Source organism: Salmo trutta, chromosome 21, assembly GCF_901001165.1.
Source record: "Salmo trutta chromosome 21, fSalTru1.1, whole genome shotgun sequence".
NCBI lineage: Eukaryota > Metazoa > Chordata > Actinopteri > Salmoniformes > Salmonidae > Salmo > Salmo trutta.
The window spans coordinates 27,178,928-27,192,562 of record NC_042977.1 but is presented as its reverse complement, the minus strand read 5'-3'; the positions used below and the strand labels follow the sequence as shown (position 1 = coordinate 27,192,562).

At 43.7% G+C, this 13,635-nt stretch overlaps 1 protein-coding gene across 5 annotated transcripts in view; it reads left to right on the top strand.

Annotated features, from left to right (window-relative positions):
- Window positions 1–12,621, top strand: part of LOC115157088 (solute carrier family 12 member 7-like) — a 39,815-nt gene extending 27,194 nt beyond the window's left edge. For 4 of the 5 annotated variants that reach the window (XM_029705004.1, XM_029705003.1, XM_029705007.1 and 1 more), the window contains 18 exons: window positions 200–367; window positions 620–718; window positions 874–931; window positions 2,069–2,243; window positions 2,375–2,493; window positions 2,673–2,771; window positions 3,518–3,637; window positions 5,083–5,187; window positions 5,540–5,708; window positions 6,681–6,876; window positions 8,310–8,479; window positions 8,627–8,758; window positions 8,886–8,993; window positions 9,326–9,460; window positions 10,271–10,446; window positions 10,812–10,826; window positions 11,696–11,829; window positions 12,133–12,621. In XM_029705004.1, the coding sequence (XP_029560864.1) occupies window positions 200–367; window positions 620–718; window positions 874–931; window positions 2,069–2,243; window positions 2,375–2,493; window positions 2,673–2,771; window positions 3,518–3,637; window positions 5,083–5,187; window positions 5,540–5,708; window positions 6,681–6,876; window positions 8,310–8,479; window positions 8,627–8,758; window positions 8,886–8,993; window positions 9,326–9,460; window positions 10,271–10,446; window positions 10,812–10,826; window positions 11,696–11,829; window positions 12,133–12,224 (2,270 nt within the window). In that variant the 3' untranslated portion in view covers window positions 12,225–12,621. The remainder of the gene's footprint in view (window positions 1–199; window positions 368–619; window positions 719–873; window positions 932–2,068; window positions 2,244–2,374; window positions 2,494–2,672; window positions 2,772–3,517; window positions 3,638–5,082; window positions 5,188–5,539; window positions 5,709–6,680; window positions 6,877–8,309; window positions 8,480–8,626; window positions 8,759–8,885; window positions 8,994–9,325; window positions 9,461–10,270; window positions 10,447–10,811; window positions 10,827–11,695; window positions 11,830–12,132) is intronic. The other variant, XM_029705006.1, reaches the window with a different exon arrangement.
- Window positions 12,622–13,635: the final 1,014 nt, after the last annotated feature.

The following is a 13,635-nucleotide window of genomic DNA, read 5'->3' as shown; positions in this document are numbered from 1 at the left end:
TAAAAATCCTTCTTTAACATGTCTCCTCCCCTTCAACTACACTGGATGAAGTGGATTTAACAAGTGACATTAATAAGGGATCATAGCTTTCACCTGGATTCACCTGGTCAGTCTGTCATGGAAAGAGCAGGTGTCCTTAATGTTTTGAACACTCAGATTATAGTCTACTATAATGCGTCTCCTCTGTGTCCCCTGTTAGACAACATGTGGGGGGACTACGGGCCCAGTGGGATGTTGGTAGAGAGGAAGAGGCAGTCGTCTGTTCCAGCCCAGGATAACTCCAGAGATATCTACATGCCTTACGTCTTCAACGACATCTCCACCTTCTTCACTCTGCTGGTGGGAATCTACTTCCCCTCCGTCACAGGTTGGTATAGTAGCCATATTGTCACCAGAGATATCATCGTGTAGCTACCACCATATGACATAATTTATTGTTTGTCATCCTCACGCTGATTGTAAGGGTGTTACTGTAACTTATGCTTTGGAAGAGTTACTGTAACTTACGCTTTGGTGTTTTTAGTTTTGGTGTTGTTTTCTGCTGCGGAGACAACATTTAAGTATGTTGGTGATTTCCTGAATTTCAGCTTCTGAATAATCGATGTGTGTTCAATCACAGGAATCATGGCGGGCTCCAACAGATCTGGAGACCTCCGAGATGCCCAGAGGTCTATTCCTTTCGGCACCATCCTAGCCATAGCAACCACTTCTTTCATTTGTATCCTTGGAGAAACCATAGATATGATGACGTGCGTGTGTGGAGTGGTGTGCATGCATGGAGTGCTGGCATGTGTGTTTTAGTGTGGGAGAGGGTATGTCTTGTGCATTTGTTAACTTTGACAACACTATTTCTTTCTTAACCCCAAATCCCAGACATGACCTGTGTTGTGCTATTTGGGGCCTGTATCGAGGGTGTCGTTTTGAGAGACAAGTAACTACTATTCCACAGTTATTATTTACGACATGGCATTAGTTGTTATGACATTCTGTACAGTAGCATTGATGCAGAAGCCATCCCTGCTGTGTATAACTTGTATATTAAAGACCTTTGTGTCATTCATACAATTTGTAAGTCGCTCTGGATAAGAGCGTCTGCTAAATGACTTAAATGTAAATGTAAATTCATACAGTGCCTTCAGAAAGTATTTACACCTTTTGACATTTTCCACATTTTGTTGTGATACAGCCACATTTTTGGCACTGATCTACACACGATACCCCATACTCTCAAAGTGGAATTTTGTTTGTAGAACGTTTTTTAAATCAATAAAAAATGTAAAGCTGAAATGTCTTTAGTCAATAACTATTCAGCCCCTTTGTTATGGCAAGCCTAAATAAGTTAAGGAGTAAAAATGTGCTTAACAAATTGCATAATAAGTTGAATGGACCATCTCTGTACCACAATATAGAATTATCTGTAATGTTTCTCAATCGAGTAGTGGATTTCAAGCCCAGTTTCAACCACAAAGATCAGGGATGTTTGGACTAAGTGTGTGTGTCACATTGATTAGTAGATGTGTAAAAAGAAAAGAAAGCCGACGCTGAATATGCCTTTGAGCATGGTGAAGTAATTAATTAGGCTTTCGATGGTGTATCAATACACCCAGTCACTACAAAGATACAAGTGTCTTTCCTAATTCAGTTGCCTGAGAGGAAGGAAACTGCTCAGGGATTTCACCATGAGGCCATGTTATGGGTATGCTAATGTAGTTACAGTTTTGACTTAAAAAGCGTCTTGAAAATCTATGTCAAGACGTGAAAATTGCTGTCTAGCAATGATCAACAATGAACTTGACAGAGCTTGAAGAATGTTCTAAAGAATAATGGGCAAATATTGTACAATCCAGGTGTGAAAAGCTCTTAGAGATTTACTCAAAAGGACTGACAGCTGTAGTCGCCGCCAAAGGTGCTTCTATAAAGTATTGACTCAGGGGTGTGAATACTTATGTTATTAGATTTCATTTTCAATCAATTCGCAAAACTTTCTAAAAACATGTTTTCACTTTGTCATTATGGGTTACAGTACCTGTGTTTGTATAACATTCAACTGTGTCTGTTTCCGCTACAGATTTGGGGACTCTGTCAAGAAGAACTTGGTGATTGGAACTCTGGCATGGCCTTCTCCATGGGTGATCGTGATTGGCTCCTTCTTCTCTTGCTGTGGGGCAGGGCTGCAGAGTCTTACTGGTGCCCCTCGTCTGCTGCAGGCCATAGCACGTGACGGGATTGTCCCCTTTCTGCAGGTAAGAAGGTCCTAAAGACTGTGCTATGCCCCTTGCTATTGCATCTCAATAACATAAACACTTCAGCTAGTTTCTCTATCTCTTTATTTTTCTCGCTCCTTCTCCATCTCTCTCTCTCTCCCCTCCTCCAGGTGTTTGGTCATGGTAAAGCCAATGGGGAACCTACCTGGGCCCTCTTGATGACCGCTGGGATCTGTGAGATTGGAATCCTCATTGCGTCACTGGATGCTGTTGCCCCCATTCTCTCAATGTGAGTGTGTTCAGTATGTGTGTTCTAGGCGATACTGCAAATGTGAGCTTGTGTCTTTCTCTCTATAGTAATGGGATGGGAGTGTTTTATCCTGTCAGTTGTGTACAGTATTAGCTCATTGTCCTTTTGGAAGCCTATAAGACACTTCTATTCATCTTCCCTGTGGGGCTGGGTTGCAGGTTTTTCCTGATGTGCTACCTGTTTGTCAATCTGGCCTGTGCTGTCCAGACACTGCTCCGCACTCCCAACTGGAGGCCCAGGTTTAAGTTCTACCATTGGTGAGTTCATATTTTCCATGCCAAAAGTGTCAATTCAGGGATCTTAGACTCTGGACCAATATTAAGTTACAGCCCAGCACTAACACACCTAACACATCCAATCAACTAATCACTCAGTAACATACTGAGGCGCGCAAAGGCGCACAACTCAAATGACACAGACAAGACATGACTCACCGTGCTCCAACACAACGTGGGAAGTATGAACAAAGGAAAGCATTAACAGAGTGAAACAGAGTCTCTAACTCGTGAGTGTTGCAATGATTCTGTGCACTGAAACAGCGTTTCACTCTCGTAGGCTAGAGACAAATAAATCACCGCATTTATGTTTGGAACCGATTATACGGAAAGACCTTTCCATACAAACATTTTCCTACAGAACTGGGAATGAACTATAAACAGTGGCTTATTGCTAACAAAGGAGCTAAATAATTATATAGTCATGTGCAGTGTTGAGTATAATGCTTCTTGAAATAAATGGCAAAATGCACATGGGAAATAGAAAGTGCTATTTGGATGTAGAGACCAATGGCAGATTAGACAGTGTGAGTGTTCGTGACAAGTGGGCATAAATCCACATCATCACACACTTGATTAGTTAAATCAGGTGTGTCAGTGCTGGGCTAGAACAAAAGCCTGCACTGCTCAAACATGCCCAAGATCAGGATGTAGTAACACTGACCTAATGCCTATCCAAACAATAAGCCCATTCAATAAGCTGTTGTCCTGTTCTCTGGTCCCTGCAGGACGCTGTCGTTCCTGGGGATGAGTCTGTGTGTCTCCCTCATGTTCATCTCCTCCTGGTACTATGCTCTGGTAGCCATGTCCATCGCTGGATGCATCTATAAGTACATTGAGTACAGAGGGTAAGATTTTGGTTTTCCAATAACAGCTCAATAACATTAAACTACTGTAATTACATTAGTAATGTCCCCACTCAAATCAAATCAAATTTTATTGGTCATGTACACATGGTTAGTAGATGTTAATGTGAGTGTAGAGAAATGCTTGTGCTTCTAGTTCCGACAGTGCTGTAATATTTAACAAGTAATGAAAGGCGATGGAGTAAGAATATATACATATAAATATATGGATGCGCGATGGCAGAGCGGCATAGGCAAGATGCAATAGATGGTATAAAATACAGTATATACATATGAGATGAGTAATGCAGGATATGTAAACATTATTAAAGTGGCATTACTTAAAGTGACTAGTGATACCTTTATTAAATCAGTTTATTAAAGTGGCCAGTGATTTGAGTCTGTATGTTGGCAGCAGCCTCTCTATGTTAGTGATGGCTGTTTAACAGTCTGATGGCCTTGAGATAGAAGCTGTTTTTCAGTCTCTCGCTCCCAGCTTTGATGCACCTGTACTGACCTCGCCTTCTGGATGATCTCGTGTGGTTGATGTCCTTGATGATCGCTTTGGCCTTCCTGTGACATCGGGTGCTGTAGGTGTGCTGGAGGGCAGGTAGTGTACCCCCGGTGATGCGTTGTGCAGACCGCACTACCCTCTGGAGAGCCTTGCGCTTGAGGGCGGTGCAGTTGCCATACCAGGCGGTGATACAGCCCGACAGGATGCTCTCGATTGTGCATCTGTAAAAGTTTGGGTTTTAGGTGACGAGCCACATTTCTTCAGCCTCCTGAGGTTGAAGAGGTGCTGTTGCGCTTTCTTCACCACGCTGTCAGTGTGGGTGGACCATTTCAGTTTGTCCGTGATGTGTACACCGAGGAACTTAAAACTTTCCACCTTCTCCACTACTGTCCCATTGATGTGGATAGGGGGCTGCTCCCTCTGCTGTTTCCTGAAGTCCACGATCATCTCCTTTGTTTTGTTGACGTTGAGTGTGAGGTTATTTTCCTGACACCACACTCTGAGGGCCCTCACCTCCTCCCTGTAGACTGTCTCGTCGTTGTTGGTTATCAAGCCTACCCCTGTAGTGTCGTCAGCAAACTTGATGATTGAGTTGGAGGCGTGCATGACCACGCAGTCATGGGTGAACAGGGAGTACGGGAGAGGGCTGCGAATACACCCTTGTGTAGCCCCAGTGTTGAGGATCAGCGCCATGGAGATGTTGTTTCCTAAGGGAGATGTCCCCACGGAATTAAATATAACACAGTATTATATCTCTATGTAGAGTCCATGCCTTTCTTTAACCCATTTTCTGGACCGTGTTTTGTAATTATACAGTTTGGTTACAGTTTGGTGTATTGGCATTGGTATCTAAATGTGTGAGATTTCTGTAATCCTAACAGGTTTTGTGTAGTGCTCCTGCCTTTAAGTCTCTCTCTGATCTCTTTCTTCTCAGGGCAGAGAAGGAGTGGGGAGACGGGATCAGAGGTCTCTCCCTGAACGCTGCCCGCTACGCTCTGATCCGCCTGGAGGAAGTGCAGCCACACACTAAGAACTGGAGGTGAGATGCTGAGAGCAGTGTAGAGCATAGGGTGAGGATGACTCCTGAGGGCCAGAGTCATACTCACTTATGTCATTTTCCACTTAGACACATTGTACATTAACTTTTTAAATATGAAGAACATTTATTTGACGTTTGAGACCCATAATGTGCGCACATGAATGATATCTCCTTCATTGGTCTAATGTTTCTGTACTTTAGGTTTGCAGTGCAGAGCTGTCACTCTAAAAACTGATGGATGATGACTGACATTTGGTTGTCTTGCTGTCCTGCCTGATGACCTAGTTTAGTGGCTTGCCTTGATGTCTATTTATCTGAACATACACTGACTGTACTGTATCTCTCCCCCCAGGCCTCAGTTACTGGTGCTACTGAAGCTGGATTCAGACTTGGGGGTGAAACACCCTCGTCTGCTGTCCTTTACCACCCAGCTGAAGGCAGGGAAAGGTCTGACCATTGTCAGTTCTGTGTTGGAGGGCACCTACATGACCCTGGGGGCTGAGGCCAAGAGCGCAGAGCAGGTGAGAGACACTAATATCACATGACCAGGGTGGCAGAGAATCAGTGTTCAGACAAGGTGAGATGTGCAGAATAGCCGCAGTTGAAAGAGATTCACCCTTGGCTACTGATTCTCAGACCCGTCCAATATGATCAATAAAACTGCATTACTAGTGTTTTGTGCTCGCTGGAAGCAGGTGTAATTTAGCCACCCACTCAGATAGTAAAGAGACTCCATCTGCAGTTTATAAAGCCAAGTGCTAGTGTAAGTAATATTATCCCTGACTCTGACATTCTTACTCCTGTGCGGTCACCACATTGGGGGGTATGGAGTTCTCAATTCATTATCCCATAAAAGAGAATTCTGCCACCTGCTGGGAGGTCAGATGGGTGTGATAAAATATCATAGAGGCAAACCGTTAGAGATGAATAATATACTCAGTAAGTTACAATATTAATTTACAATTAAACTGGTGAAGAGAATTACATTATCTCTGTTTCCCTCACGCTCTGTCTTCTTCCTCATCCCAGATTACAGTCTGATGAAAGCTGCCTTTCCGTTTTTGCTCTGTTATTCTACCCTCCAGCCATGGTCAATGATACATTCTGACTGGTCTAATTCAAGCACAAAGAGGTCAATAAAATGCTATGTGAGGCCAAACGCCAATGGCTCTGTAGAAATTCCTGCAGTCAGCTATATAGATGTTTCCATTTATTAGCCACACATGTTAAAACATGATTTTGGTCACTCACTCTTGACTTCATGTCCAAGTTTAGAAAGCATTCATAAAGCTTACAATGCCAAAAAAGCCTCGTTCATACTTTCTGCATACTTTCTGTAGTATACTTGCATCAAAATGTTTTATCTACTATGAGTGTCTTGCAAGTGTAAAAATAGTATTTATGGAAACTATTTATATTCACTCTGTCATCCATTGATCCATTTTCCTCTTTCATTCTCTTTCCTCCTGGTTGTTCCTCTTCACTTGGTGCAGAACGTCAAGTCAGCCATGCACGCGGAGCGTACCAAAGGTTTCTGCCACGTGGTGGTGTCCTCTAACCTGCGGGATGGTTTCTCCCATCTGATCCAGTCGGCAGGGCTGGGGGGCATGAAACACAACGCCGTCCTCATGGCCTGGCCAAGGGGCTGGAAACAGGCTGAGGACTCCTACCCCTGGAAGAACTTCATTGGTCAGCAGTCACTTCATACTATACTCTAACATACTTACTTTACTATAATAGTCTACAGTACCCTTTAGTAGCATCATCAAGTATGTCTGACTAAAGTAGTTTCTCCAGAAGACATTCACATAATTTTTCAAATGTAACCTAGCTAGTTACACAACAGGGCCATAAGTGTGTGGACACCCCTTCAAATTAGTGGATTCGGCTATTTCAGCCACAACCGTTGCTGACAGGTTTATAAAATCGAGCACACAGCAATGCAATTTCCATTGAAAAACATTGGCATTAGAATGGCCCATACTGAAGAGCTCAGTGACTTTCAACGCAGCATCATCATAGGATGCCACCTTTCTAACAAGTCAGTTTGTGAAATATCTGCCCTGCTAAAGCTTCCCCGGTCAACTGTAAGTGCTGTTTTTGTGAAGTGGAAACATCTAGGAGCAACAACGGCTCAGCCGCGAAGTGATAGGCCACACAAGCTCACAGAACAGGACCGCCGATTGCTGAAGCGCGTAGCAATCATCTGTCCTCGGTTGCAACACTCACTACCGAGTTCCAAACTGCCTTTGGAAGCAACGACGTCACAAGAACTGTTCATCGGAAGCTTCATGAAATGCAGCCGCACACAAATGCAGCCGCACACAAGCCTAAGATCACACTGCGCTATGCCAAGTGTCGGCTGGAGTGGTGTAAAGCTCGTCAACATTGTACCCTGGAGCAGTGGAAGTGCATTTTCTGGAGTGATGAATCATGCTTCACCATCTGGCAGTCCGACGGATGAATCTGGGTTTGGAGGATGCCAGGAGAACGCTACCTGCCTGAATGCATAGTGCCAACTGTAAAGTTTGGTTGAGGAGGAATAATGGTCTGGGGCTGTTTTTCATGGTTCAGTTATGGGAAGGCCCCTTCCTGTTTCAGCATGACAATGCCCCTGTGCACAAAGCAAGGTCCATACTGAAATGGTTTGTCGAGATCGGTGTGGAAGAACTTAACTGGCCTACACAGAGTCCTGACCTCAACCCCATCAAACACCTTTGGGATGAATTGGAACGCCGACTGCGAGCCAGGCCTAATCGTCCAACATCAGTGCTTGACCTCACTAATACTCTTGTGGCTGAATGGAAGCAAGTCCCAGCAGCAATGTTCCAAAATCTAGTGGAGGTTGTTATAGAAGCAAAGTGGCGACCAACTCAATATTAATGCCTATGATTTTGGAATGAAATGTTCGATGAGCAGGTGTCCACAAAACTCCACATACTTTTGGCCATATATTGTACCTTGAGTGAGATTTGGTTTTGTGTTCTGAGAATATCAAGCAAGTGAATGTCTTATGGTCGAAATCAAGTGTTTTTCCTGACCAAATGACCTGACCAGAGTCTGTCAAAACTGTGGGACCTAATTATATGGGTTTCTTGTTATGTGGGTTCCTTATCCCACAGAGACGGTGAGAGAGACAACGTCAGCCCATCAGGCCCTGCTGGTTGCTAAGAACATTGACAAGTTCCCCAGCAATCAGGACCGTCTGGGGGAGGGCACTATAGATGTGTGGTGGATCGTCCATGATGGAGGTCTTCTCATGCTGCTGCCTTTCTTACTGCGCCAACACAAGGTACTGTGACAAGGGCACCATATACCCATGGGTACTGTTGCTTTGTAAAAAAATATATAATAATAAATAAACTGCTTTCTAATGGAGGCCAGATTTTCACAAAGTGAATTGCAGGGGGTCATTAAACAATTTCCTTCTCCGTCCCAGGTGTGGAGGAAGTGTAAGATGCGTATCTTCACCGTGGCTCAGATGGATGACAACAGTATTCAGATGAAGAAGGACCTGCAGATGTTCCTTTACCACCTCCGTCTCAATGCTGTAGTGGAGGTGGTGGAGATGGTAAGCAGCTGCACTCACACTCACTCAATCATACGTGTTATATAGGATCAATAAGAAACAGTTTGTCAGGGTTTTGCCCAAAATATTGTGCCAAATTCTTCATATTGCTTTGTATTTCTGTCCTCAGCACGATAGTGACATTGCAGCCTTCACCTATGAGAAGACTCTGGTGATGGAGCAGCGATCTCAGATGCTGAAACAGATGCAGCTGTCCAGGAACGAGAGGGAGAGAGAGGTAACGTGGTGCTCTACTCTGTCTGGCTCTAACTCTGTCACTATAACCAGGTGGTTCAATAGTGAATAAAGCATCATTTATATTGACATGCAAACACATGATCACTGCTTTGAATGTTAACTGTAGGCCTATGCAAAGTGTTTAAAACAAAGACAGCGATTGCACTTCACGCACGGGACAGATTATATCTGTGGCCCTTCCTGTTACAGTAGTTATTTACTTCCTTGTCGTGTGGGGCTCGTAATATTGGCCGACTGTTGTGACATTTTGGCCTGTCCTGATTTCTTGCTGCTGTGTTGGATGTTCTGGGCTCGCATTGGGTTGGGCTTCAGATTCAGAGCATCACAGACGAGTCGCGTATCTCCATCAAGAGGAAGAAGTCATCAGTGGTGGAGACACTAAAGGCCCCAAACACACTACAGGTCCCAAGCCTGTCCATTTCCAGGGACATGCGGGAGGATGAGGAGGTAGCCAAGCAGCCATGTGATGTCCCATAAACATCCCATAAGCATCTCCCTCTCCCTCGCCACCCTCTAGCCCATCCTCATACCTGTATCTGACATGGACAGAGCCGCAGCTATTAAATACCCCAAAAATTGCTGTGATTTGTGAATTCTTGAGGAACTCTTAAGGAATGACAGAGATGTTCCAGTAGCAGTGTACTCCAATGCTGTATGTGTTTCTGGAAGCAGTGCTGGGAAGCATTGTCTGTGACAAAATAATTAAATTTAACTGAATTATAGGATCTCTATTGCTGTGGCCCTCTCCGCGTCATTGTCACCGCACACCTCGATTAACTTACCTGAGAGTTATCGGCTTTATAGCAGCTATTAGACTTAGATCTTTTTAGAACTAAGAACTTAGAGCGTTTTAGAAAACTGCCAACCCCAACCCTTCAACTTATTTACAATTTTCAACTTCACTACAATTTATTTGCAATATATTTTTATTATTGTTTGCTGTAGTACACTTAATTTTGTTCCTATGTAATGCATGTTTTTAAGTCACTTTGTTATTTTCATGTTGAGGCATTGAAATGTATTTCATTACTTTTCCGTGGAGGAGACAAATGAAGTAATGCAACAATGAGAATATCATCCCTAATACATTGTGGATCTTTTGTTAGGAGTAACATTATCATTCTTGTCGGCAATGCAAAACAAGGATAATCTCCATTCTACAGTTGTGCCGGCCTGCTGATCCTGTCTGATGGGAGGCACCACTTTGTTTAGCATGCTGCCTGGGTCTGTAGTAAAACCAGTGTTGTTATTCCCCAGGCTCAGCTGATCACTAAGCTGGGCACTAAGTCGCACGGCAACCTCAACGACAACGCTACCGCCACGCCCGACCACCGCGTCCACATGACCTGGACCAAAGACAAGCTGATCACCGAGAGGAACCGTAACCGCAGCGAACCCAACGTGGGCGTGAAGGACCTGTTTAATATGAAACCGTAGGTATCTCCCCCTAGAGGCTCCAGGCTCACACTGCAGCACGCTGTGGGACCAGAAGTAGCCCTTTCACACTACTCAGTCTAGCCAAGCCGTGCTGTTCTGTACTGGCCTTATTATGGTACTGGGAATTCCATAGATGCACCTGTCTACTGCACAGATACTAAATCATAGCTACAATAGCTACTGTTATTTGAAATAGAGAGTGTGTCATGTACCATTACTTGAACTAGTCTTTGTTCTTAGGACGTTATATAGTGAATAACCTGGCATCAGTCTGTAATCCATCATTGATGCCCAGTTGTCCCTATTTGTCTATGAAAGAATGTGATTAACCTTTATATATGTTTTGTTTCCTCCCTTCTAGCGAGTGGGAGAGTCTGTAAGTCAAGTTTCCCTTTGTCTCAACTGTGTGATGGTGTGTGTGTGCCTGCATGTGTGTGTGATCCTTTCCATGTCATGACCTTACAGTTTTTATTGGAGAAGCGAGGGTTGTGTGAAGTCTTTCTTCACTTCTCTCCTCCTCCTCCTCGCAGTTGATCTGCATGGAACGGATAGCGTTCTCTCTGCATGCATGACCTTGCCTAACTTGCCGAGACTGTTTGCTATAATCATAAGGATATTATATATAACATATATGCCTTGATGTATCGGTTAGTGAGGCGTGATATTATTACTAAAGACAAATCATCAAAGTTCATCTATCATGCAATTACTTCTACCTACAATATTCATGAAGTAGATGTTTCTTAAGCCTACTGATACAATGCTACTGTAACCATGACATGAACCTGATCTCTATGCTTCTGTTGTATCAACATGACATAACTCCTGACAAAGTCAACCATGAACACTGTCAGAACAATATAATATATGGTATGTCTATACCGTAGCATGTCTATTGAGGCATTCAATATACAATGACTTAGGGTAGCTAATTGGCTTTCTGTCAATTCTTGGTAAGCGTGTGATTAAATTTGAGTCATGACGCCGTCAAGTCACTTATCATGAATGCTTATGACAGGTGTGATATCATGTTTATAATAGCATCCTGTAGTAGGATATAAGGCATAGTCTAAGGTTGTGTCTCAAATGGCAACCAATACACTACTTTTGACAGGGCCCATTGGGCTCATACGGCTCTGGCCAACAGTAATGCATTATAAAAGGAATAGGGTGCCTTTTGGGACACAGCCCAAGTAGAAGACATGTAAGAATTGTTTTTGCTGACTTCAACCTGTACTCTCATAGGAACCAGTCTAACGTGCGTAGGATGCACACCGCGGTCAAGTTGAACGAGGTTGTGGTCAACAAGTCCCAAGGAGCTCAGCTGGTGCTGCTGAACATGCCTGGGCCGCCCAAAAACAAGGGAGGAGATGAGAATTGTATCCTTTTTTTAAACCACTAGTATACTCTGAACTGGACAACTGAGTGTCCACTTTATTTGTCAGTATCATCTTACAGTAATATAGACTGACATGGATGGAAGCTATATGCTGTTTTGGACACCATAAAGTAGTTTGGGGCATCCCCAGCTGAATGAAATTCCAGACAATTTTAGGTTATTGCCCTCATTATTTTTACTTTTGACATTTCAAATGACTGTACCATAGGTGCCATTAGTACTCTTCCACGTCAATCTCTATATCCAAACTGCAGTTGTTTCTCCTTTACCCCATGGCCTATAGACATGGAGTTCCTGGAGGTGCTTATGGATGGGCTGGACCGGGTGCTGCTGGTGCGTGGCGGAGGCAGGGAGGTGATCACCATCTATTCTTAGCGCCAGCAGACACAGGGCGGGCATGGCGCAGCCTCAGAGCCTCCGGTGTGGCCGGCCAGCCAAGTGGCTGGGCCTCAGCCTCTGCCACAGTGCCAGGAGAGGAGCTGGGCGCCCCCTACAGTATGGGAGGACAGTAGGGGGCTACCTCCACTCTTAGAGCAGGCTGAGCACACACCGCTGCTGACTGGTGGAGGACATCAGAGGGCACTCTGGATCATCCTCCCTTTTTATTTCTTGTCATATTCCTTTCAGGTTTTCCAAGTCAGTTGTCATGAATAGGAGAGTTGTTTCAGTAGAACAAAGTGCATGAGTAATGATGTTAGATTGGATAGAGACGTCCTCTGATGACATAGCTCAGGGCACTAATGCAGTATGGTTTAGTCCAGTGATTCCCAAATTGGGCGAGCGAGGAGTCAGCGGAGGGGGAGGGGGGGGGGGGGGGGGGGGGGGTGCCCTGAGCTATGTGCCCTGAGCTATGTGTCCTGAGCTATGTGCCCTGAGCTATGTCATCAGAGGGTGTCTCTTGTTGACATAGCCCCCCACTCTGTCCGGCTTTCAACTTACTCTTGAAAGTTGTAATAGTACTTACTCATGAAAGTTGTAATAGTAGAATGCCCAAGTTGCAATTTGGGTAGTAGTAATGCATTGGGTAGTTTTCCTTTTGTCATTGCATACCTTAGAGAGCTACGTATAACTTGTCATAAATGTCCAGATCAACTAGCCCATGGCAGCTAATGGTTTTTAGCTTTTGCCCATAGAAATAGACTTGGCACGCGTGCAGGATGTTCCCCAATGCCGGAATGAAAAGGTTTGGGAACCCCTGGTCTAGCCTTTAGCTGATATGGGATGTAGCTTATAAGTTCGGATGGTAGACAGGTGTTTAAATCCCAGGTTGGGCAGCCTACTGCAGTTGTGCCCTTGAGCGAGCCATTTTCCGTGAATCGCCTCAGTATCCAGTTGTGTATATGAGCCATTTGTGCAAAACATAATGAATTATGAAATGATTAAATGTCCTCACAAATTTTACTTATTGAGATTTGTTTGAGCACAATTTTCTATTATAGGAATACAGTATTTTCATCTCAATTTGATGAAATACACAATGGCATAGGGAGGCCACAATACAAATATGTAGTTTTGTTACACTAAATTATATTGGTTATGTTTTATTTTACAGTACTATTTAAGGTAATTATTAAGTAACTGTTATGTAATTACATTTTTTCCCATAGAATGTCTATGTAAATACTTGATAAAACAGCTTTAAAATAAAGCCATAGCCAGGAGATATGAATATACTATACACAATAGTTATGTATTTGAAATAGTTCTCACCAAAGCAAAGCTCTTGAGATTTTTGTGGTCCATTGTGGTGACCAAACTTAATATACTGTACATTAAGATAATTACC